This window comes from Eretmochelys imbricata, chromosome 20, assembly GCF_965152235.1.
Source record: "Eretmochelys imbricata isolate rEreImb1 chromosome 20, rEreImb1.hap1, whole genome shotgun sequence".
NCBI classification, from domain to species: Eukaryota; Metazoa; Chordata; order Testudines; family Cheloniidae; genus Eretmochelys; species Eretmochelys imbricata.
Window position 1 is genome coordinate 4,436,515 of NC_135591.1, and position 26,811 is coordinate 4,463,325.

The 26,811-nt window shown below is 47.3% G+C and overlaps 1 protein-coding gene across 2 annotated transcripts in view; it reads right to left on the reverse strand.

The window, feature by feature from the left end:
* Window positions 1-25,023, reverse strand: part of TFCP2 (transcription factor CP2) — a 38,502-nt gene extending 13,479 nt beyond the window's left edge. Inside the window, exons 1-6 of one of the 2 annotated variants that reach the window (XM_077838304.1) lie at window positions 24,459-25,023; window positions 5,494-5,645; window positions 4,396-4,472; window positions 3,582-3,687; window positions 2,780-2,886; window positions 1,857-2,009 (exon numbers count right to left, since the gene is read on the reverse strand). In XM_077838304.1, the coding sequence (XP_077694430.1) occupies window positions 1,857-2,009; window positions 2,780-2,886; window positions 3,582-3,687; window positions 4,396-4,472; window positions 5,494-5,645; window positions 24,459-24,580 (717 nt within the window). In that variant the 5' untranslated portion in view covers window positions 24,581-25,023. The remainder of the gene's footprint in view (window positions 1-1,856; window positions 2,010-2,779; window positions 2,887-3,581; window positions 3,688-4,395; window positions 4,473-5,493; window positions 5,646-24,458) is intronic. The other variant, XM_077838303.1, reaches the window with a different exon arrangement.
* Window positions 25,024-26,811: the final 1,788 nt, after the last annotated feature.

The window sequence follows — 26,811 nt, forward strand, 5'->3', positions numbered from 1 at the left end:
GTGCTACAGCTGCAGTGGCTGTATCTAGTGACAGATTTCAGAGTAACCTGGTTCCATGTAGTCAGGAATCCCTGCCAAGCTCTCAGCCACTCGGAGTTCAAAAGAGTTTCCTGTGATCTCTGTCACCCAACAGCTCTTGAGAGGGAAGGGTTATTTACACTTCAAAATGGGAGCAGCTACTTCCACCAGGAACCCAAACAGAGCATATAAAGATTGCCTGTAGGATAAACAGCTAGAAGTCCTGTTGCAAGGTAACAGCTTTTCACACAGTCAGTAAGAGTGGGTGCAACAAGTGCACGAAGATCATGAATCATTCTCACACTAGATGGAGATGCCCCCAGATCTACCTACCAGCCAACCCTTCTGAAAGGGTTTATGCCTCTGTCCTTACATGTACCAGCTTGAAGCCTGGCAAGCAGGACTTTACTTCTGAATAGCTGAGTGGTTCTTCCTCTGTTTTCAAAGGGAATTTGAACTTCTGCACAGCTTCTGTTTCTAACAGCAGGAAACATGGCAACAGATGCAAAAAATACCAGAGAGTGGCAATCCTGCTCTTGAGAGTGAGCTGGCCAATAGGCCATCATATCACAGCTCAGGATGCTAGAGGTTACATTTACCTTATATATTTGTACTAAAGTAGCACCCAGAAGACCCAACTGAGATCAGGGTCCCATTGTGCTGGGCATTGTACCAAAGCATAGGCCATGTCTATACGCACAGTGTATGGTGTGGTAAAGACGCTCTGTGCTGATGGGAGAGAGCTCTCCTGTCGGCACTTAAAAAACCCACCTTCGTGCATGGCAAAAGCGATAAGCTTATGAGCTTCCCCTGCTGACAGAGTTGTGCATGCAAACGCTTAGGTTGCTGTAACCTAGGTTGCTCAGGAGGTTGGAATATTCACCCCCCAAGTGACATACGTTTTGCTGACACAGGCTGTAGTGTACACGTAGCCTAGGAAACAGTCCCTGCCCTAAAGCGCTCACAATCTAAACAGGCAAGACAGATCAGAAGTAGGGGGAGAAACAAGCACAGAGAGGTGAAGTGACTCGCCCAAAGGCGCACAGCAAGTCAGTGGCAGGGTTGGGCCCAGAACCTCTGTTCTCCTCTCTTAGTGCAGCACCCAGGCCACTAGACCAAGCCATTCTGACAGCTCTCTGTGCTGGGCTCCCCTTTGGAGCTGGAAAGGAGCCAGGGAAGTTGCCCAGGGTTTTGCATTATTATGCGGGAGCAAAAATTGTCTAAGACAGTATCACTTGTCACAAACATCCTGGGGGTGCCATCGGTCATCTATTCCAGACCCAAGCAGTTCTGCTGGCAAGCAGCCTTTCCTCTAGGGCTATCCCTAGGCTTTGATCTTTTACCTACCCCCCACAAAAGTTAAGAACAGATCAGATAGTCACACCCCAGGCTTATGTTGACATTAAACCTCTGATCCGATCCTTACCTTGTATTACATTCACACACTTCACTCATGCCTGCACTAACCCAGGGGCTAGAGAGGGACTAGATTTATAACAAATTTTTTAGCACCTATCCCACAATAACTAGAAGCTAAAACAGAGAAAGCTACCCGAGGGCTTCATATCTTGGCCTAGGAGGGCACAGGCAAAGTCCACTTGGGTGACATTACGTTACTCCCAGCCTACGAGTTTTGCTGCCTATATACCGGTATTTATAGGGAGCCAGTCATGACAGGCAAGGAGATACTTCTGTGGCATACAAAGGCAAGGCCCTGTCCCTGCAGTTCATTGAGGCAGCCGAGTCAGCTGGGGTCTGCTCCCCGATTGTTTCACCTGTGGGACATGTGTGTCTGGTTCTAGCTCTTTAGCAGGATGTGCCCACAGCGCACATGGTACCTTGAAGACTTTAATCTGGCAGCTGGCAGAATGCAAGTGCTCAGTGTACTCCCCATTCTCATTCTCTTTAAAGGTGTCGATCTGGACTCGGAAGGGCACTCCCTTTTCGCCGCCATGTTTCCTCATGGTGAACTCCGTGCTGATACAGTGCACCTGAGGAGAGTCACCCAGGAGGGGCATCATTAGTAGAGAGCCAACACTGCGTAACGAGAACATGCCTGGTAAACATTCAAAGCCAAATGTTCCCCCTAAAGTCTCTCACTCAGCTGCACACATCCCAGTGAGATGCGTGCAGTGCAGGGCTGAGATGGAAATGCTTCGGATAGCACGAGCATTAAGGCGTTAAAGTGTGTGTGTGGGGTGTGTGTTTAATTCACTTTCTGCCTACAAGATTTCCAACCTACTATTGTTACAAATGATGCTCCAAGATCACTAAAACTGAAAGCAGACTGCAAACCCCACCCACACTTTTTCCAGTTTATTCCTTCTAGGCCCAAAGGACCAGATTTTCAAATATATTTAGGCACCCACTGGGATTTTCAAAGTGGCTAAGCAAGTTAAGCACTCAAGTCCTACTGATTTCAATAGGAAATTAGCAACTAGCTTACGTGCTTTCAAAAATCCCACTTGGTGCCTAAATACCCTTGACAATTTGGCCCAAATGCACAGGTTATTTCACTGTTTTATAGCTAGTTAGAGGCACTTCCTATTTCATACTGTAACAAGACAATGCCACCCTCATGCATTGCTCTAGGGGGAGCTCTTGTGCAGATCCTCCCCCAGCTCCTGTAAAACCCAGCTGGCTGCTGTTTCTGAGTATTGACCCAGGAAAGAGCCCCTTTTCCTGGGACAACTTCTCCCCTTCCCTGGGTTGCTGCAAAGGAGCAGCAGGGGCTGGGTGTTCCCCGCAACTCCTGTCTTACCTGGATGAACACTGAAGTCCTCTTTGAAGGATCCCAGAGAAACTCCACTGTATTTAGTTGTGTTGGATTTGCCCTGGGGTCAATTATACCCACAGACATCGGGATATCTGTGGAAGCACAACACACACTTGGAGGGCAAGCACAAGGCAGAAAGAGTCCCTGACTCTCTGGACGTATTAGCACTAGGACAATGACAGAGGCAACGTCTCCATTTCACTTGCCCTGCAGGAACCAGAGCGGAGTGAATTTCTTGAGGAAGTTCAGTGTGCAAGAAATCAAGAGATCGAGGAGTTTGGCTAGAGCTCCACATAGTTCAGGCAGATGTTGTGCAAGCTTCCCCACTCCCAGCCTCGATAATGCACCTCAATCCTAGCCTGCCACGTAGCGGTGGCAAGGGAGACAGAGCACTATGGTGGCCACAGCTTGGTGAAGACGTGTATTACAGTGGTGTGAAGGCTCCTGTTGTGCAGGAGACATGGAACAAGGGATACTGAATGTTTTTAAACCCTTTACTACCTACAGTGATGAGTTAGTCACTTTTTTTCTGAAGGGCTAAGGGCGAGGGAGGTCATATTCAAAACAGAACTGCCAGCTAAAGTCATGAGTCAGTACTAAATGTAATAATTTACCCTCTATTTTAGGAGCAGCAAAGCATTATTATTCCCTCTTCTTGCCTATAAAAATAATTCTTGGGTTACTTAGAGCACAGAAGAGGTTTGGATCAGTGGGAATTGCATCAGTTAAGACAAACTACGTGCAAATCTGTTCTTCATGCCCTATCCAGGCTGCTGCAGACACTCACCTATATCCAATATCCTGTCCCCAGGCCTGTTCCACCTCCAGCCCTCAAGCTGCTGATGCTCTGTGTATTGCAGCCGCCGGTCATGAAACACCACTCGAAATATACTCTAGAGGGAACAGAGAATCACTGTGTGTCCCATCCCGCAACCGTCACTAAGCAGCTCAGGCGGTAGGGTTCCCCAGCTCAGTGAAAGAGCAGGGAGGGAGAATACGGGAGATCTAGAGCCATACACAGAAGCTGAAGGGGCAAAAGAAGGAGTTAAACTAGGCCCTGTGAGGTGAGTGACAAGCCACCAAGTCAGCATTTCCTCTCATCCCAGCTCTTCCCTATCAGGGTGCTTGTGGGGAATGGTTCAAAGATCCATCCAAAGATGGAATGAGGTGAAGCATTAGCTGTGGGGGAAAGGGGGGTCCTTTTGCACAATACAAAGTTCTCCCTCACCTCTATACCCCACAGGAGATGTGTGTAACCACCACATTCTCTTTTCTTGGCACTGAACTGTCATACCTTAGTCTGGACCTGAGATCCTCAAGCGTTAACAGCAGATTCTCTGCCAAGGAGGTGGAGGAGTCTAGCTGGCTCAATTTTCCGTAAGGCCTTTGGTTCTGGTGGAGCCTTGGGGAGACCAGTTAAGCCCACGCCTGCTGGGGAGCACCTTGTGCAGGTTGGTGGCATTGAGTGCCTGAAAGCACCTATCAATCCCTATGCCCAGAGGACCTTTCCGTGCAGACTGCCTGGTGTTTTGCTGCATTGGCAGGGTGCCCTGTGTGAGGATGTCTGTATAAAAAGGACACTCTCATTCTCGTTCACTTACCTTTACCAGTTTCCCATTTATCTCAGGCAGCTCCCCGATTTTCCTGTTATCTAGCATCCGGATCTCATACGATTGACCTAGGGAAGAGGCCTAACAACTGTTAGCCGCACATGCGTTCTGCTCTTCTGTCACTCTTGTGTTAGATGGCAAATTAAATGCCAAAGAAGTGGCAAGAAGTGTAAGTGACATGTTGATCAGGGACTGGATGAACACTGTCCAAGGGAGAGGGCCCTGTCGGGATGTTAGCTCCTGTCCTTCCTTGTGAACCAAGATGTAGCTTTCTAGGAATTGCCCACACTAACAAAGCTCATCTACTTGCAAACTAAGAATATGAGAAGAAACCCATTACGTTGACTTAATTGGGTTACCAGCAGCTATCCTGATCTTTCCAAAATCCCACCTATGGAGGTGACTGGAATTTATAGACTTGGACTGTAAGGTCAGAAGGGACCATCATGATCATCTAGTCTGACCTCCTGCGCATTACAGGCCACAAAACCTCACCCACTCCTCCAAGAGAATACACATGTTGAAGAATTTCCTATCCCCAATAATATGCTTGCTCTAACTTACTTCCTCTTATAGCCAGTCACAAGAACATGTGCTGGCAGCCAGGTGAGCAAAGTCCTAGTAAGGAGAAAGGGGCATGCTTCTAATGCATCAAGTAGGATCAGGAGATGCATCTGTAGCACAGTCTACTTTAGGTTATGAAGATTGTCTATAATGCCTGTAAGATGTAGTGCATTTGTTGCTATAGACACTAACCAGTCCTATGCTAGCCTTGGTCTAAGAACCACAAAGGTTAGCAGTAGATTCTCTGCCAATCAGGCTGGGGGGAGTTAGATGGCTCAGTTTTCCTTAGGACTTTTGGTTCTGGTGGAACCTTGGGGAAACCAGCTAATCCCACACCTGCTGGGGTAGAGAGAAATGAGGTGAAAAGGCCGGGAGCCTCGAAGCAGCTTGGGTTTTAGTACAAAGATGGTTCACATGTGAAGAGTGAAAGTTTTTAAGAGTACGTTATGAAAGTCAGACCCTTAATAAATAAATATATGTGAGCCAATGAGCCGATTTCCACCTGTCCCCACAGAATAGCCTCACCTTGATTGAGATAGGTGAGTGTTTCGTCATGGAGTTTCACTGCAGGGGATGTGGCTGCACACAGAACGTATTGAAAAGGCAGGATCTTGTTTTCGTTGTCGGGAGGCAAACTTGATTCTTCCTGTTTGAATATGGGCAGGGCTAGAACATCACTGCAACAGAGATTTGTCAGTCAGGTTGGTTTTGGCTCCAACTGCACAGAGATGTCAATTTCACACCTCACGCCTCCCTCCATCTAACACCCATCTTCAGGCTGTACAAAAAGGGCATGAAGCAAACGATTCTGAACAGCACCCAAAGACTGATTCTTGCAAGTTTTTTTATTATCATCCTCCCTGCCCTTCTAAATACGATCAATTCCCTGCTTCAATCATCATCAGCATGTGGCTTAAATGCAGAGATATCCCCTTTAACAGCAGACCTATTTTACTACCTTTATACCCCATGGCACACAACCAACATTACAGCGCACATTCTCCAAGATGGGAGGTTGGGTAAGTGAACAGAGACATTAATGTCATACTGCAAAAAATGGCCAGTCACCCTCTTGACCCTCAGGAGCCATAGATAACCACCTCCACAGCTGCAACATCCACCTGTGCAGCTATCCACAACCCAAACTGGGTCTCCAATTGCACCAGCTTCCAGTGACTGGTTTGTTTTATAAGCCGTGGTGCAAGAGCTCATACCACCAAACTAATTTGTTAACACTGAGCTTTCATGAGCTTCGAGGGAGCAATCACTGGTAAGGCCTCAGCATGCTGCTCCTGGAAAGGTCACTTTGTGCTGATCCCTGTTTAAAACAAGAACTATGTACAGACGTATACGTGTATCTCAGGTTGGGCTGATTTAAATCCGATTCCAATCACAGATTCAAAAATCAGCAACCAGGAAACCTCGATTTCAACCCATTTTAATCTTGTTTTGCATTTGTACTTTTTAATAACTTTCCTAAAGACAAACTGATTCTCATTGGTTGGTAACCACTACACTGTATTGATTTGCAACTAAATAAAGCCTTCCAACTATATTTGGTAGTTTTTGCTAACCAGGAGAACACCACAAACTATACACATTTATTAAGCACCTGTGTAGCTTAACATACCTTTAATTTAAATTTTGAAGTTTTTACATTTTTATAGCATTAGAAAATAAGAAATGCACCATTCACAGTTTACCAACTGGATTAGTGTCTAACTTCATTTAGATGGAAATTATATTTTTGGGAGCATTTTTATTTGAATTCTAAACTTGTTTTTATTAATTAAATAAGACTACTTTAAATGTGTTAGATAGGCAAGAAAAAGTTTTATCCAAATATGTTTTGCACTTAAAACAAACTGATTTATTAAACAGAATAAGTATCTGTAGTTAGTGAACGGAATTGTTTCCGATCACCATGTCTTTTAAGATCTTAAAACTAGTAGATCTCATCCTTTCACACCTTGTTTCTAGTCACAGATTGGAAGAGGAAAACAAGCTTCCCTGCTTTTTCAACTCCCAGTTGGCTTCTCAACCAAGAACAAACTAGTCATTGAATTGAACTAGCTGAATAATCCGAAGGGGAGAAAATACTCTCTCTGCATCTGCAGAAGAGGCCACTGCTGCCTACAGCTAGTTTAGCACTCAAACTACCACCAGTTCAGTGAAACTTCAGCACCAAACACATACTGCTTGAATATCATTCGAATAATTAATAGTTTACAGTAAATTTAAAGCTTGAATACAGATTGGCAATTTCAATTTTAAACAGGTTTTCTTTTAAAAAGAAAAGTGTATTTAAATTTAATTTTTTTAAAAAAAATAACCGATTTTTATCTATTCTGATTTTTTATTTTAAAACGTATAGCGTGCATGCAAAAGGCACGTCCTATAGCAAACCATTAACCTTCACGGAAGTGAGGTATGTCATAGCTCCAGTTTCAACTTTGCTCCTTCCATTAGCTCAAAAAGTTAGATAAATTCTTGCTTCTGTGTTCAGTCTGTGCATACAGACAGCTGTCTCCATCGGACAGGCTGAGGACTGAACTCACTTGTCATGCGCCATCACATTTTTCAAGGAAGAATGTGCAGACAGGTCGTAAAGGAGTCGCGCTTGGTCACAAACCACTCCCCAACACGGACATCTGCTGCAGGCAGCATTTTTTCAAAAGCTAGACAGTTTGCTAGGTTACCTTGGGGGTGGGAGGGATGGGAAGGGCAGGGATGATTCACCTTGCCTTTCCCTCAGGGCCTACCGTCTTTGAACCCCTTCTCATCCCTCTCTGCCCCCTCACTGGGAGAGCTGAGTCAAGTCAATCCCTTTCAAATTCAGAGCCATCACTGCTATGTTCAAACAACGAACAGCCAACAAGAGCTATGGTAACATGAATACAACCCCTAGAACGTGCTCCTTGGAGCAGGGACCACGCCTGAGTTTGTGGAGCACCTAGCACAAAGCCCCAATCTGGATCTACTGGGAGCACTCAACAATATAAATGCTGCACAACAAATCACCAACCCATCTTCGCCAACTAGCCAGCCACGTGAGTGAATGGTACCATCATGCTTGTGGGAGCTTTGGGCATTTGTAGAGTCCTGCACGGAGACAAAATTTGTACCCGCATCCGATCCACAAAGATGGTCCACGGATATAAAGAAGATCTCTGCAGATTTGCAGGGCTCTAGGCATTTGAACTCCTACATCCAGGCAAGCAAGCATGTCCAGGAGTCACTAGAAGAGAAGATCTTCCCACCGAGCTGCCATGGAGATGGAGCAGCTTTTATGGAATTGAGGATTGCAACCCAACCAGACATTCCTTCATATTAGAAATAACGGGCAGATTTTTCACAGTAACGATAATCAATCTTTGGAACAAATTACCAAGGGTTGTGGTGGATTCTCCATCACAAGAAATTTCAAAAACCAAGAACTGATGTTTTTTCAAAGAGATAGCTGTGCTTGAACCAAAGCATATTGAACCTGAAGCAGGAATTAATTTACAGAGAAATCCTATGGCCTTTGTTACACAGGTGGTCAGACTAAACCAACACAATGGTTCCTTTTGACCTTAAAAAGGAAACAAAAAAAACAAAACTACAGCACCTTGCATTAGCTAGTGACATTTCTCAGCACCCTTAACTCCAATAGAGAAGATTTAAACTCCAATTAGTAGAAATTACCAGTAAATCATTATTAGACCATCGATTTCTACACCTCATTTGTCACTGGTCGTTTACAAATCTGGTTTGCCTCAGATGCCACTGCGAGGGGCTGGGTCATTGAAGGGTCTAAAGCAACACGTGCTAGTGACCTTTTCCAACAGTACCACAACATATCATCCAGGTACATCACTGACCTGTCAGATTTACAATAAGCCAGGGATTCCCCCCCGCCCCCGCCAAAAAAAAACACAATAATAATTTCAAGTAGGACCCCAGAAGGGATACCAAGGTAAGTATCCCAAGTCCCAATGAATTTAAACAGGCCAACTCCCTATGGCAGTGGTTTTCAAACTGCGAGTCACCACCCAGTACTGGGTCGTGGAATGGAAGGCACTGGGTCATGGCGGCTCTGGTCAGCACCGCCAACCGGGTCGTTGAAAGTCCTGCCAGTAGCACTGCCTGGCTAAGGCAGGCTAGTCCCTACCTGTTCTGACACCACACTGCGCCCTGGAAGTGGGCAGCAGCAGCTCCTGATGTGTGTGTGTGTGGGGGGGGGGACACATGGGGCTCTGCGTGTTGCCCCCACCTCGAGCACCGGCTCCGCACTCCGGTTCCCGGCCAACAGGAGATGAGGGGGGAGGGGTCGCGGTGCCTGCAGGCAAGAGCAGCTAGGAGCTGGACCTGCTGCTAGCTGCTTCCAGGATGCAGCGTGGTCCATGGTGCCATGACAGGCAGGAAATCTGCCTCAACACCCCTGCTGTGTCACTGACTGGGAGCTGCCCGAGATAAGCCCGTGCCCCAATCCCCTGCCCCAGCCCTGAGCACCCCCTAAAGCCGGAGCCCTCCCTGCACCCCAAATCCCTCATCCCCAGCCCCACCCCAGAGCCTGCACCCACAGCCCTGACCCCCTCCTGCACCAGCCCAGAGCCCCAGCCCACACCCTGAACCCCTCATTCCTGGCCCTACCCCGCAGCCCTCACCCCAGCTCTGTTGGGTCATGGGCATCAACAATTTTCTTCAACTGGGTCTCCAGAAAAAAAGTTTGAAAATCGCTGCCCTAAGGCCTTGTCAGCACACAAAAGGTGTATCACTTTAACTACAGGTTTCAGAGTAGCAGCCGTGTTAGTCTGTATTCGCAAAAAGAAAAGGAGGACTTGTGGCACCTTAGAGACTAACCAATTTATTTGAGCATAAGCTTTCGTGAGCTATAGCTCACTTCATCAGATGCATTCAGTAGAAAATACAGTGAGGAGTTCTATATACACACACACACAACATGAAAGGGTGTTATCGTACACACTGTAAGGAGAGTGAACTACAGCAGCATATGTGCCCCTAGCAGGGATGCAGTTATACTGCTATCAAAGTGCTGGTAAACTGGTATAGCTTACTCCCTTTCCCACATGGGAATAAGCTATATTGGTAAAACTGCATTCACACTAGGGGTTGTACTGGTAGAATTATCAGTTGGTGTGTGGTGTGGGGGGGAATACGCCCTTAATGGAAAGAATTCTACCACTACAAAAACCTGGGGTGTAAACCAGGCTTTCAGCACTTCTAGAAAATCCCAGCTGATGTCGCTAAAAGTCTCTCAGACTTCATCAGCGGTCCATAGCACTGACAGGAGGGGCGCTCTGGAGACCTGGTTTCAGAATCTGATACAGCGCTCTGCTGGAGAAGCCTGACCGTTCTTTGCCAATACGTGACTGTTACTGACGCACACACACATCATGGTGTATTCGAGGTGGAGGGCGCTGAAGTGCAGCTATAACAGTGGGACTTTTTTTTTTTTTAAATGAAAAGACGTTTCCCCCCTTCAGTTCAGTTCTGCCACTCAAGCCCTCCGCCAAACACCAGCTGCCCACCATGCGATACACTGGTATCTCCAGGAATAGCACCTTACAGAGGAGATACTGCAATTGAGGCAGCAGCTGCTCAAAGCCTTGTCTATACGGAGTCCTCAACCAGCATAGCTAGTGCAGAATAAACTGTTCTGGAACAGTACCAAGTGGGGAATACTTCATTCTGGCAAAAAAAAAAAAAAGTCACGCATTCCACAATAGCTCTTCCAGAAAATGTCCTTGCATAGGCAGGGCTCAAGAAAGAATGTTCTATGGGTCAGAGGAAGTCAAGTCTTACCAAACAATGAAAGAAGCAGAGCTCTGCTCACAAGACGGGGCGGCAGTGTTGCATAAACAGACAAACCCGTCACACCTAGCACTGGATGAGACAAGGGAATTTTAACTTGCTAGATTAGCAAAGTAACCAGAAACTACTTTGCCCCTAAGGGTAAGATTGAATGGAATGCGAGGCCCTATTCAGACTAAGGTCACCAATACCATTACAAACATAGGGGGGGAAAAATAGTCTAGACAGTTCAGAGCGAACAAACACCACATACACACGCACACACAGAGAGTCCATTTCCTGGTTAAGCAAAGTATTTTGGGTATTAAAATATATGTCACATTCACACAGACAAACTTGGGGATGAGAGTTTTTCCAGCGTAAAAATCTTGGATGGATTGCCCTTATTTGCTTCTCTCCTTTGTCCATTATTTGAATTCCAGAAATGCCTAGCTATCCAACCGAGGTCAAGGCCCCTCACTGTACTAGGCATTGTATAAACACATAGTAAGACAGTCCCTGCCCCAGAGAATTTACAATCTAAACAGACAAGATAAAGGTTGGGGTGGATTGGGGGGAAACTGAGGCAGAAAGAAGAGAAGTGACTTGCTCAGGGTCGCACAGTCAATGTCAGAGCCAAGATGAAAACTAAGGTTGTCTCAGACCCACGCCAATGCCCACTGGGCCACACAGCAGCTCATCTGTAGAAGCCCCACTGTCAGATGCACCTCTTCCTTTGAATTAAGTTGCATTTGAGAGTTTCCAAAACTTTGCTTCCATGCAAATATTGAGACCGTGAAACGGCTCACACACTTTCCTTATGCCTTGGGGGATGCAACAGTTATTATTATTTAATGCTTCTTTCCAGTTTGCCTAGCATGCTGTTGACCACAAACATGAAACACACACGCCACCTCTTAGCACAGACTTCCTACCTTGGCTGGAGGATGATTACGTTGGGCACAGACAAATCCCACATTAAGAGATTGCAGCTGTAGGATACAAAGCTAGTGAAATCAAAATAAACCCAAGGCAAAGCCCAGCCATTTGCATCGGTCCAGCTCAGTGTCCTGTATCTCATCTCCAGTGCACTATGTGAATCTATCATCTGATGCTACTGTAACTTTTGTCCAGTCTACAGTTCAAGAACACCAGAATTTGTACCCTAGGGAACAATCCTGCACTGGCAGGGAGACAGCTCGAATAATTTAAGTTACTGACAAATTTGACAAGCCACGAACCTATGCAAGTCAAAGTGCCTTCTCCACGATAACATTACATTTGAGACCAGTGACAAAAAAAGTCTATGCATACAGCCATAGTTAAACCTCCTTTCGGTCTCCCAGTACATCTCCTCTTATCTCTGCATCTCAGCTTACAACTTCTTTGAGGCAGACTGTCTTTTTGGTTCTCATGTACGTAGTGTCGCTGTAGCAGCGTCGGTCCCAGGATGTTAGAGACAAGGTGGGTGAGGTAATATCTTTTGTTGGACCAACGTCTGTGGGTGAGAGAGACAAGCTTTCGATCTTACACAGAGCTCTACTTTATTTGCTTCTCATACCGCAATGAGCACGTCAGCTCTTAGAAATATCTACAGCCTTAGCTCAAATAAATTGGTTAGTCTCTAAGGTGCCACAAGTACTCCTTTTCTTAGAGGGAAGTCATTGTACTTAACAGAACACAGGTGTGGAGGCCAACAAGCTAGCTTGTTTTAACACAGGGCTTGGTAAATTTATTATTGGGATTGTATGATGGGGTTGCCTGCGATAAGCAGGGGACTCAACTCAGTGAGCCAGGAGGTTCCTTCCAATCATATGTAACATTGTACTTTTCAAAGAGTCTGAAGCCCAGATACTCAAAAGGTATTTCAGGCACCTACCTCCTACTGATTTCAATTGGAGTTAGGCACCTAAATCCCTCTGAGGATCTGGGCCTGAGAGTTGAGTTACTTCTTTTTTTAAAAAAATTTCACTAATCCAATTTAACAGTCAGTGTTACTTATTAGTGGAACAGGAGATTTTGGGGACGATGTGTTGCTTTCAGGAGATAAGCTCTGTTTGTTTTGAACCATCCTATCTCAGGTTTGGTCATGTGGCAGGTTGTAAGATAGGAGACTTTTTGACAGGTTTCAGTGGTAGCCTGTTAGTCTGTACCAGCAAAAAAAAAAAAAAAAAAAAGTCCGTGTGGCACCTTAGAGACTAACAAATTTATTTGGTTTCAGAGTAGCAGCTGTGTTAGTCTGTATTTGCAAAAAGAAAAGGAGGACTTGTGGCACCTTAGAAACTAACAAATTTATTTGAGCATAAGCTTTCATGAACTACAGCTCACTTCATCGGATGCATTTAGGGCAGAAGCTTTCGTGAGCTAGAGTTTCACCCTGTGCCCTGTTGACAAAAACGGAGCCTGGAGGAGGAGTGAAGGAACATTGTGGCATACATTTCCACCATGCCCAACACACACAGATCGATGTCGGTGGGGGCTGCCCTGCTCTAGAGCGGAGATTTTAACACCACTGCAGACCTTGCTTTGGAGAGGCTGAGAAATTTTCCACCACACTGGGAGTTCATTTAAAAACAGTTTAAAAGCACATTAAGTTTTGCTTGACACCCCTTTCAACTATTTTACTTTTCAACTACTTTAGGGGAACGTAGGGGGTATGGGGAAGAAAGGTAGAGAAGGAGGGTTAAGCCAGACCCTTAAAGGTCAACATGTTTTTTGTTGGGTTTTTTTTTGCTGAACATTAAGTCTGCTGAGGGAGAACTGGACTAGTCAAACATTTACCATTTTGCCCCTTGAGCAAAGTTTTAACCCTTTGATTTCAGGAGATGAAATATTCATGGGCTCCCCTCCCCCCCAAAATGCTGCAAAAATAACCAGTCGCCATCTGATTCCATCATTATCATAACAGGAAGTGGCTGCTTTTAAAGAGAGAAACCCATGCAGAAGGCAAGTTGGGCAGTTGCTGGCTGCAGCCACCCCTCACTATAAGATGCATTGACATCTTATCTTTATTTCTTTTAAATGCCCTGATTTCTATCATCCTTTCTACATGCATTACCATCCCTGCCTTCCACTAGATGTTCAAATTCTACAGAGTCAAGGGCCATGTAGCAATGTATATAGTTAGACATCCACAGTCCATTTTGGTCAATTTCAGTCATAGGATTTTAAAAATCGTAAATTTCATTATTTTAGCTATTTAAATCTGAAATTTCACAGTGTTGTAATTGTAGAGGTCCTGACCCAAAAAGAAGTTCGGGGTGGGGCTGGGGGTGTCACAAGGTTATTGTGGGGAGGGGTTGCGGCACTGCTACCCTTCCTTCTGCACTGTTGTTGGCAGCAGTGCTGCCTTCAGAGCTGGGCAGCTGGAGAGCGGTGGCTACTGGCCGGGAGCTCAGCTCTGAAGGCAGAGCCGCAGCCAGCAGCAGCGTAGAAGGAAGGATGGCGTGGTACGGCACTGTCACCCACACTTCTGCACCGCTGCTGGCGGGGTGCTGCCTTCAGAGCTGGACACCCAACCAACAGCCGCCGTTCGTCGGCTGCCCAGATCTGAAGGCAATGTAGAAGTAAGGGTGGCAATACCGCACCTCCCCTAAAATAACCTTGAGGCCACCCCCCACAGGATCAGGGCCCCCCAGTTTGAGAAATGCTGGTCTTCCCGTGAAATCTACACAGTACAGGGTAAAAGCGGACAAAAGACCAGATTTCCCGGGGGGGGAGACCAGATTTCCGTGATGAGTTTTTTATGGCCGTGAATTTGGTATGGCTCTATATGTATAGATTACATATTTCTGCTACAGACCAACAGCTACAAGCCCATCTCTTGGTGCCAAGAGTCAGCCCTACAGCATGAGACCGCAGAAGCTTGCAGCTCATTAAACCCCAAAGGATGACAATTTTAGGGAAGCAAATAATATTTAACGATGCCAGTCAACTATGGAACTAACTTGGGCAGGTGCCTATTTGTTCATGGACTCACACTCCTAGTAAGTGCATCAGGGGAGAACTGAAAACAGGAATATACCAAACACCAGTAGAACATACATACTAACCCTCACATTGAAACAAAGTAGAAAGACAATGAAAGGTACTTAGTATCACTAGAAAGCCAAGGGGATGGGGGAGCAGCACCAGGGAAAAACAGAGCCAGGAACACGCACAAGACATTACAGTAAATTCTTAGATTTTAGGGGCTCTCTCACACCCAGTGTATATAAGAAACTTATGCCACATCATCATCAACTGTTGGATATATTGCTGTGGCAGACATCTGCCCCCACACAACCAGCTAGACATACCAGGGAGACGCCTGGGTGCTGGAAACACAGCATTACTGCATCAAGGAATGTGCAAGAGAATTTACACAATTGGGCATGTTACATAATCCAGTTAAAAGACTTGGCTTGATGTTTCTCTGCAGAACGGACAGATGAAGAACCGATCTTTGCTATAGCTCAGGCATCCCATTAGAAAACGGTGATGGCTATTTTTCCTACAGAAAGATACCCTGAGCTAGAATTCCCCTGGATGCAACCATCCTACCTTGAGAACACCAGCCTTACCACTACATAACGAAACATCCAGTCATCACTGCATTAGAACAGGTGGAAAACATCTGGAGTTCTATATAACAACTTGGAACTAACATCAGGTTAAGAGACAGTAAAGCAGTTCGCTGTTACGTCACAGACTGCTTTTCACAGCACCAAATATTTAGCAAGTCTATAATAGCTACAGATCCGATTTAGCAGCTGACAAAGCTGTTAGGACCCCAGCTATTTGGGGCCCTACTTAACCTGGACTCTGAATTTCTGTTAGAAATATTACACATCCCAACAGGTGCTACACAGAGTCAGTTCTGGACCACTGTACTGCCATATTGGTAGAATTAGTCTAATCAAGCACAGAATTCCTAGTTACCCACTTGTTAGCTAAGTGTAAAACAAGCAATACATCACTACCAAAGATAAGTGTGCTCTCTAATAGCTACTAACGAGGCTGTATAGGTTACAGAAGCACAGCTCCTTCTGAGCCTTTGATTACTAACTGAACATACAGACAGGCATTCTGGTCCAGTGATCATACTGATATGGTTAACTGCATGGAGTTATCCTCACTAGAAAGATCACAAACAGCATCCAAAGAAAGCAATTTTCTTCACCTCTCAGTCACAGCAGTCATGGATTATGTTAAGAGCCCCTAGGCTGGGAGTTCTAATCATTTAAAGGCCATTACGTTCCTGTGCTATGCAACCCGGGTAGTAGGGTCAGCTTTACATGTTGTATGGTGTAATAAAAAGTTTAAATATTTATAGGAATGGTATCATTAAGACAGCCAGAGCTTAAAGAGCTCAACAGGTCCTCAAAAATGCTTGGACTCACAACTAGCATCTCCAGTGGAAACTCTTAATGACTTACCAAGAGATAGCAAGAGGTTGTGACCTCATGTGTTATCTCCAGCCTTCTTTAAGACACAGTACACTGCCAAGTCCCATCTTCTCATGCTCTGACCTTTCATGTCACCATTCATCTGCTCAGTTCAGGAAGATGATGAGTTGTAAGTTTTATTTTGGTAAAATCGAGAAGCTCTAACACAGAGGTTCTCAAACTGTGGTCCGGACCCGTCAGGGGGTTGCAAGGTTATTACATGTGGGGTCGCAAGCTGTCAGCCTCCACTCCAAACCCCACTTTGCCTCCTGCATTTATAATGGTGTTAAACATATTTTAAAAAGTGTTTTTAATTTATAACGAGGGGTTGCACTCAGAGGCTTCCTATGTGAAAGGGGTCACCAGTACAAAAGTTTGAGAACCACTACTCTAACACACAATTATATTCCCCATTAGCCAATTTATACTTCCCATTAACGGCTCCTAGACAACTAGTGATTCACAACTGAGACCCTCTTGTACAGTTGACAGAGTCAAACAAGCAACAAAGAGTTCCAGGAATTCTTCAAAGGGAAATGTATGGTCAGTTACTAATGAAATCTTTCAAAGCTGTCTCTGACCTCTTAGAACTGCTTTGTTATATAAAGCTACCAGTAACACCAATGATTGCATCCACTAGCAAAACCACAGAAATGTTCAGCTGAAAGGGACAATCTCAGGCAGTCATCTAGGACTTCCATCCCCTTGCTTCAAGGCAGGATTTAGTATACCTAGAAATACATCCTCTGATCCTATACTGCAGAATGTCCATAAGGTAAAGCCGAGACTGTCCATCTCCGAGGGTGAAGATCATCTCCACACCAACCTACCAATGTACATTCCCAGGGTAGCATGGTGCCTCTTCCATAATGAGATTAAAGAGCAACTGAAAACCACAAGGAGTGGTGGAGGGGAAAAACAACCACATGCGAGGAAACAAAATGGCTATAGAAGTCTTTCCTCCCTGCGACTGGCGTGTGGAACTGCCATGACACAGGAGAAAATGTCAGATGTCAGGAAGGCATTTACCTACATTGGGACAGGCACTATTTATGTTCAGCTTAGGTCAACAAATGTCAGGGAAAGAGAGTTAGGTTTCAGGAGGCCAACAGAGTTCAGACCTAAGGCATGGAATGCTTTCCACGGAGGAGAAGGGAGTTGAGTTTGCTTAAGTCAATTACTATTACGTGGTATGAAAACTTTTTGGTGTTTAAATGCTCTTTACCCTGGAGTTGTAGGTAATATTTCAGTAGCAGACCTCTGCCTCTGGTTGGTGCGTGTTGCTGGGAGGGTATGGAAGAGTCAGGTGTTCTGGGTAGCTATTTCCTGGGGAAAACTCCATTCAGACTGCTGGTATTCAGCACTATTGCCCTGCTTTTATCAAGTGCACAGCTGAGTTTACAGAGGAAAGAGAAGACAAGCCATTTCACCAAGGTCATTTTACAAGTTAAGGATGTAAAATCCCCCCCCACACACACACACATTTCTTTGCAAGCTAACTGAAGCCGCCTTTATGGAATGCAAGCTCTGAAATGCAGCCAACAGGGTTTCACTTGAATATATTAATTTCTCTGCGTTTCTGTTTTGGAAAAAAACACCTGCTATTACAAGGGAGGGGGCCTGCCTGCACTGCCAGATTACAAGAGCTGAAATGTAGTCACAGAGTTTGGTTCCGGAGCCTCATGTCCAGCCTCTTTTCACTATGGCTGACAAATTAGGTTTAGAACCTAATCCGATGAAGTGAGCTGTAGCTCACGAAAGCTTATGCTCAAATAAATTGGTTAGTCTCTAAGGTGCCACAAGTACTCCTTTACTTTTTGCAAATACAGACTAACACGGCTGTTACTCTGAAATAGGTTCAGAACCGTCTGTTTGGAAACTACATCACAATTTGGATATGACTCCATAAACCGAGCAGCATGATGACAAAGCACATAAACCAAAGGCATGCATCTGAACTGAACAGAAAGAGGAGGATGACTGGGGATTATAAAGGAAGAAGTAGTAATAGCAGGACGTGGCACCGAGAGAGCACAACCAAGGCAAAGAGCTCCATTATGCTCCTAACAGCACAAACCCATAGCGAGTGAGAATCTCTGCCTCCAGATTTTTACAATTTAAATAGATAAGACAAACAGAGGGGCGGGAGGGAGAAAAGGGGCCCAGAGAAGGGAAGTGACTTTTCCAAGGTCGCACTGCAAGTCAGTAATGGAGGCAAAACCAGAACCCAGCTCCCAGACCAGCACTCTAGCCACTGGACCACGCTGTATCTCATCTGGGCATCGTCAGACCTGATCCTGTAACACTGGAGTTCTACATTCTTGTGGACACCTCTAATTTGTCTACAATTCAGAATAGCCATTTATGTTCCTTCACAGATGGGAGGGTGGGAATAGTCCTACGAAGTTCACTATCTGAAGGGGGATAAGACACAGACAATACTCCACTTTCAATATGGGCAAGATACACTGCTGCCCACCCTCTGACATGTAGGAAGTATAAGCCAGTCACTCCCAATTCTCAAACCCCTATCCTGGCTGGCTGTTCATTCCAGGACCCAGCTCAAAGTCTGTCATTCTTAAAATGCTCTGTGCACTTGCTCAGCTGACTTCATAGCCCTCAGGCCCAATTCTCCACCGCACCACGCCTTGTACCATTGTTTCCACCACTGAAGTGCAAGACATTACCAGGTCAGATCAGCAGCACTTTGCACTGGTGCCACAAGATGCAGGGCAATGGAGTCAGGCCCCTTGCCGCCCCCACTCCCCAATCTCATCCATCTCCACCAGCTATCTAGGCTCGGCCTTCCTTGCGCACTGCAGGGGAGTGTTGGTGCCAGAACATTCCTGCCACTTAGAACAGGATTCCTCTATCTCACTTCAAGTTTTAACTGAAAACATCTCCCCATTTGCTAACACCTCTCCATTTCTCTCCCTCTCAGTCACTCTGAATACTAAACAACAGTAGGTAGCTCAGACCTAGCGTTTTTGCAAAAATAAAATAAGCGAAGTGTTAGTTTGTAAGTCTGAAGCCCAAACTTATGGCAAAGAGCTACAGCAAACCTGACCAGTCTATTTTCACTGCTTGCATTTCCTCTCAGGAGGAGACAGGCCATTTAGCTCTGAAACACTTGATAATAGCTAGGAAAGTGGGAGTGCTGTAACTGCTGCTTATTATGTTCATCACAAATTATCTGTTTGCTTTGCGTTCCATGTCTGTCTGTTGTAATCCCCTTGATGTTGCAACATGACTTTGCCTGTAAGCTCTTTGGGTTAGGAAGCATCTTTCAGTTATGTACCTGTGTAGCTGATAGCTCAAAGGGGTTCTGAGCCTGGATTGTGGTCTGTAGGCACTATGGGAATACAAATTAATATAAATAAATAATAAGCCACACTCACCAACTAATGTTACCTCGTTGTAAGGTTGGTTTTGGGGGTTTTTTTGGATTGCGGTAGCACCTAGGAGCCGCAGCCATGGATAAGAACCCCATTACACCAGGCGCTGTACAAACAGAACAAAGACAGTCCCTGTGCCAAAGAACTTACAATCTAATTTTAATATTTGAAGGCGTTATCAGTAAAATAGTTAAAGGAGTTGGTTTTAAGAGTTATATATGATAAACGTGAGCGTGTCCCAGATGCTTGAAACAGAGCAGGTACCGTTTGCACGTAAGACACGCCACAAGTTGGTGTTGTATAGCCTTGATAGTAGTCTCAGTCATACACTCGAGGCAACCAGGAGAAGGCTCTAGCTATCCCCATCACCTGGTTAAATAAAAGACCAGGCCTGAACAATAACAGCTGCTATTTAAAACCATCTGTCCCCTAAAGGGGATGAAGCACCAGAAAGCAAGGAGCCCTTTACTGCCTGTTGACAATGGACTAAGGCAGTGGTTCTCCATCTATTACCATTGTGGGCTGCATATGCAGCTGTGTGTGTGTTATGTAGGCTCCATCCACACAATATATATACTACCAGTATGGACCTGAGGATGTCACATAGGCTGCAGCTGTGTGCTGATTGGCCGCAAGCGGCCCACTGCCACGGGTTGAGAACCACTGGATTAAGGGCATGTCAACACATACAGTGCATACCTCTCCCGTCAGCATAATAAAACCACCTCCGAGAGCGGCGGTAGCTACGGGAGAACTTCTCCCCCCAGCATGGCGCTGGCCACACCAACGCTTAGGTCAGTGTAATTTATGTCGCTATGGGGGAGGGTGGTTTATTCACGCCCCTGAGGAATATAAATTATGCCGATAAACTGTAGTGTGGACACAGCCTTAGATTAACGCGAGCCTGTTGCATTTAAAGCACCTTGGCATTTGCACATGTCCTCCTCCAGGAAATGTCATTTAACTTTTAGCACATTTCAAACTCCACCTTATGTGTCCCCTGCTTGAACTTTTCACAGTGCACCTCTACCCAATGGGATGGTTTAAATGCTGGCATTAAGATGGCAACAACTTAGTGGTGGTGAAGTTTCATGTCAACCTATCCTGGGAGAAGCTCTTCCTGGAGAAAAAAAAAAAATTTGCTTTCCCCCTCCTCCCTCTCCTTTTGCTCTCTTCTGGCCAGTTCTCCTCAAAATACAAACATGTCCTTGAAACCGTGGACACTGCCAATTATTGCCCCCTCTCTCCCACCTCACAATCCTCTCCTCAAACTCTATCCTGGGTGTCCTGCCAGTCTGGCTTCCTCCGTTTTCACTTCTCCAAAACCGCTCTCATCAAGTTTCCTGCTCCACCGTCAGCTTCCTTCAGTTCCTGGCTGCTTATGACACCATTGATCACACACAGTTCCTTTAAATCTTGTCCTGTCTTCTCCTCCCATCTCTCTGATTAGCCCTTCAGGGTCACATTCAAATGGTCCGCCTCATCTCTGTCACTCTGTGGGCAGCGTTTCAACAGGAATTCATCCTTGGCCCACTCATATCCCATTACGTCCGCCCTCTGAGTGATTGCTTCCACTGACAGTTTTGATCACGATCTTTCCACAGGTGACTCCACTCTACCTCTCCAGTCCTGACCCATCTCCCTCCACCCTACACCACCCCTTGGCCTGTCTCTCCAACATCCCCTCCCAGATGTTAAGTTTAAGGTGGCCAAACTCCTGAACTTTCCTGCCAAGCTGTCTCCCCCATCACTGTCGGCAACTCCACCATCCTCCCAGGCACTCGAGTCTGTAATCAAGAGACATCTTGGACCCCTCCCCTCCATTGTATTTCAAACCAGCTTTGTTTTGATTCAGCTTCAGTTGATTAGGATTGACCGAAAGAAGCCCGGTTTCAGTCGAAACAGGAATGTACACACACACACAAACTTTTTCACCAGTTTAAAATAAAAATCACACCTTAAGTTAAACCAGTGCAACTTTCTCATACAGACCAACCCTAAGATCTCTAGAATGCCTCTTTGCCCATCACACTGACCACAACACCCCCTTAACTAAACCTCTCCACTGGCTCCCCCTGTTCCATCACCAACCTGCCCATCAAGGTCCTTCACAGTTCCACGCCTCCCTGCCACTGCCTTACTGTAATGTCCTCCTGCCCATCTCCTCCATGAGGCCAAAAAGTGCCAGATTCATTTGCACCTTCTTCCATGCCACCCCTTATCCATGACATGATACGAGCTCTGATACTGCACTTTTCATCTGTAGATCTCAAAGCGCTTTATTAAGTATTATGCCTTCCCGACAAGTGAGGCCACCACCCTCATCATCTTCAGATCACCTCTCAATGCCACATCAAGTCAGCCAGTCAATAACGGCTGGAGAGACAGAGGGAAATAGGTGGTACTTTATATATTTGAATTATTGGGCGGGGGAGGGGAAACAGACTGCCAACCTATATGTGTCTATTAAATTCTCCCTGACACTGCATGTCATATGTCATCTTTGATTGCAAGGGTGATGACCACCACACCAGGGATTGAACTGAGGACCTCTAGAGCTGAAAGCATGAGCTGCTATAGCTTAGCTGGGGCTGTGACCGTCTCTTATCCCCTGCAGATCAGGTACAGAGAGGGACCAAGGAGACACTCAGCAGTGGGTTAACACAAACTCTTCTAAGCAAGAACAGGTCAGTACAGTGTCCAGCACAATGAGGTCCTGATCCTGAGCAGGGCTGTTGGTCACAATCATAATACAAGTATTAATTAGGCACTTTAATATTAACCATATGATCCTTAAACTCCCTCCCAGCCCCCAGTGCAAAGTAGGGAAAGCGACTTCCCCCGAGGCCACAGAAAGGAAGAGAGCCAGAATCTCAGAGAAGCGTAGATTCCAAGGCCAGAAAGGAACACTGTGATTAGTCAGACCATGAGCACAACACAGGGCACAGAATGTCCCCTAAATAATTCCTGGACCAGATGTTTTAAGAAAAACATCCAATCTTGCTGTAAAATTGATCAGTGATGGAGAATCCACCACAACCCTTCGTAAACAGTTCCAGTGGTTAATTAGCCTCACGGTCAAAATTTTACACCTTATTTCCAGCCTGCTTCAGCTTCCAGCCACTGGACCATATTAGATTCTTCTTTGCTAGACTGAAGAACCCATTATTAAATATTCGTTCCCCATGTAGATACTTATAGGCTGTAATCAAGTCACCCTTTAACCTTCTCTTTGTTAAGTGAAAGAGAATGAGCTCTTTGAGACTATCACTACAAGGGCTCATCTATACTTGAAAAGCTGTACAGGTCAGTGTAGCCACGACCTACACCAATGGGAAGAGTTCCAAGAGGTGGCAGCTAGGTCAACAGAAGAATTCTTCTGTCAACCTAGCCCTGTCTACACCGAAGGTTTAGCTACATCCCTCAGGGGTGTGAATTTTTCACACCTCAAGAGACATAGCCATGCTGATGTAATTTTCCTGCGTAGACCAACCCTAAGGCAGGTTTTCTAATCCTTTATTCATTTTCGTGGCTCTTCTCTGAACCGTCTCCACTTCATCAACCTCCTTCTTGAATTAAAGTATTAAGATACTAATGCCTGCACTCAGATCACAGAGAGCTGAAGGTGCTTCTCCTACCCCTTGGGCATGATTATTCGGGGCAAGATTAAGGAAGAGAGACTCTTGGCCTGATTAGTTGACGGAGCATAGAACAAAGAAGCATGGAACAGGCTCTCCTAATCAGCAACAGATGGGGGGCACAGGATTTAGACTATATCTACACTAGGGCAAAACTTATGTTGCTCAGGGGTGTGAATATTCCCCCGGAGCGACATAAATTACATTGCAATAAGCATTCGTGTGCACAGTGCTATGTTGGTGGGAGAGCTGCTTCCGCCAACATAACTTATGCCGCTCACTGAGGTGGTTTGTTTATGCCCACGGAAGAGCTCTCTCCAGTCAGTATATAGCATCTTCACCAGACGTGTTGTAGCTGTATTAGAACAGTACAGCAGCACTGTATGCATATACATACCCTAAGTCTGGATGATTTATCCATAACTTGACAACAGCAGGAGGACAAATTCCAGAGGAATGGATTTGCTATATCCCCTTTAGCTGAACAGTCCATACCACCTGAGAACCTGCCTCCCACCATGGCCAATACCTGATTTTTAGAGGGGGTGAACTGCCCCAAATCTAACCAGCTGTGCAACGCTGAATGCGAAGGGAAGAAAGGCAGGTGTTGTAAATTCTTCCTGACCCTGAGTTTAGATGAAGCTCTCAAGCACAGAGTCCCCATTACTCCCATTTTAGGATTTACAAAACTCATAAAACTATCCTTCTTGACTGTTGAGTTCTGTGGCTAAATTTTAACTCTGACTCCCAGCAACCACTAACTCCTCAAGCCAACTTCATGAAGGGAGTGACACACTTTCATCTTGTTTCTAAATTCTACCTTATCTTCGCGTTTTATACTGCTGTCCAAATCTCCCAGCCACTGGTTTCACTTCATCTTTCACATTCAAAAATGCAGCATGCAGAGCAAACAAGGGGGAAGGTGTCCTCCCGTTACTTACATTACTCCCGTTACGGATCACAACTGAAGACAGGATACTGCACTAAATGGCCCCTTGATCTGCTCCAACCTAGTGATGGCTTCAATCAGCCCACCAGAAAGTCATCTGCCCTTAAATGCAAGACCTGTGATACACTGTGCTGTCTGTTCAGCCCAGCCCAATGGAATATCCAACTACTCCTGGACTCTGCAGTCTCCCAGCCCGCGGTGGTCCAAACACAACCTCCATATTCTACTCTCATCACCCTTCTCAATTCATGGTGTAGGACAAGATGTTCAGGAGGCTCTCACCTACCTCATGCTGTAGGCGCCAGCGCCCAGCTCCTGCCCAATGCCCGAGAGGCTGGCATCAAAATCTTGCACCAGCCCCGATTCGATCACCTCGTCCGCCAGCGGCAGCTTCAGAGCCCACGCCATCCTCACCCAGTGGCTTGTGGCTCAGGCCCCGTGGCAAATGTACAACCCCCCACCCCCTCCAAGATCAGTGGGAAGCAGGGTACTCACTACAGAGTCACCCTTTCCAGGAGAAATACCCCGGGCACACCCAAAACCCACAATCTCCCCCTATAGTACCCTAATAGTGAGGGAGCTCCCTCCAGGGGCTGCTTCCCCACCAGGGACCCACAATTTCCAACTCCCAGAGGGCTCAACACACAGTCACCCCCTTCCAAGGGATACTATCTCCCTGAGACCTCAACACCCACAGACACTCTCTTTCCAGGGGCCACTACTCCCGCACATCCCAAGGACCCCAAGAGCCAGAGTCACCCCCTTCCAGGGGATACTAACCTCTAGGAACCCCAACACCCAGAGTCACCCCTCCCCAGGGACAGCACCCCCCAGCGACCCCCTCACCCAGAGTCACTCCCTCACAGGGGGCAGCACCCCCCAGGAGACCCCCTCACCCAGAGTCCCCCCTCCCAGAGGACAGCACCCCCCCAGGGGACCCCCTCACCCAGAGTCCCCCCTCCCAGGGGACAGCACCCCCCAGGGGACCCCCTCACCCAGAGTCCCCCCCTCCCAGGGGACAGCACCCCCCCAGGGGACCCCCTCACCCAGAGTCCCCCCCTCCCAGGGGACAGCACCCCCCCAGGGGACCCCCTCACCCAGAGTCCCCCCCTCCCAGGGGACAGCACCCCCCCAGGGGACCCCCTCACCCAGAGTCCCCCCCTCCCAGGGGACAGCACCCCCCCAGGGGACCCCTCACCCAGAGTCCTCCCTCCCAGGGCAAAGCACCCCCCCCAGGGGACCCCTCACCCAGAGTCCTCCCTCCCAGGGGAAAGCACCCCCCCCAGGGCACCCCTCACCCAGAGTCCCCCCTCCCAGGGGACAGCACCCCCCAGAGTCCCCCCTCCCAGGGGACAGCACCCCCCAGAGTCCCCCCTCCCAGGGGACAGCACCCCCCAGAGTCCCCCCTCCCAGGGGACCCCTCACCCAGAGTCCCCCCTCCCAGGGGACAGCACCTCCCCAGGGGACCCCTCGCCCAGAGTCCCCCCCTCCCAGGGGACAGCACCGCCCAGGGGACCCCCTCGCCCAGAGTCCCCCCCTCCCAGGGGACAGCACCGCCCAGGGGACCCCCTCGCCCAGAGTCCCCGCTCCCAGGGGACAGCACCGCCCAGGGGACCCCCTCGCCCAGAGCCCCGCCCCTTCCCGCTCAGCGGCACCTAGCCCCCCTCAGCTGCCCGGCCCCGAGCGCGACCCACGACCCCACCACCTCGTCGTCCGGCCCCGCAATATGGAGGCGGCGGCAGCGCCGCAGCCCCCTCCTCCAGCCCAGCCGGGAACAAGCCCCGCCCCCTCAGTCACTCGCGGCCAATAGCGGCTCCCAGACCCCTCCAGACCCGAAACGAGCGCCAGCCAATCACTTCTCACCGGCGGGCCCGTCGCCTCGGCAGCACCCTTGCGATAGGCTGAGCGCGCCGGACGGGGCGGGACTAGCGGGGTTAAGGCGCAGGAACCGCTCGGCGTGGTACAGTCCGGATTCCTCTCCCTCTCCCGTTGTAGGAATTGGCTCAGGCCAGTGCCTCTGAGGGCTGTGGGTTCGATTCCTGAGCCTGGCTACTAAGTGCAATGAGTTGGGGTGAACTCAGCCTGGATCTTAGGGGACTGGATAATGGCAGGGGGGCTCTGGGTCGGGAATGAGAGCAATGGCAGACCTGGAGGGAGGGGGCAGAGATAGTGGGGGGCGTGAATTGGGATTGAAGGGCAGTGGCAGAACCATCCTGGGGGATGAGCCCAGGGCTGGGATAGCAGGGGGCTGCAGGTAAGGACTGAGGGGGCATTAGCAGGAAGGGAGAATGCCAGGCTGGAATGCCAGGTGAGATCTAAAGGGCATTGGTGGAGCTGGAGGACTCCAAGAAAAATAGAGGGTTTGAGTGAGGAGCAAAGGCAAATAGTGCACTTGCTTATTTCATGCATTACAATAAATATGTACTGAACAGCTGCTGAGTTTTCACATCCAATGGGCTGGAAAAGCAAAACCAGTGTAAACCAATAGTGAGTTTCTTAAAATAACTTAGTACAAACCTGACAAAATCCTTCCAGTCCGACACACCAACTTTGCAGATGGATCAATTAAGCCTTAACATAACCCTGGAGCTAGCTGAGTGTTTGTAGCAAACAGAGGAGAACTCCAGCTTTGTGCATAG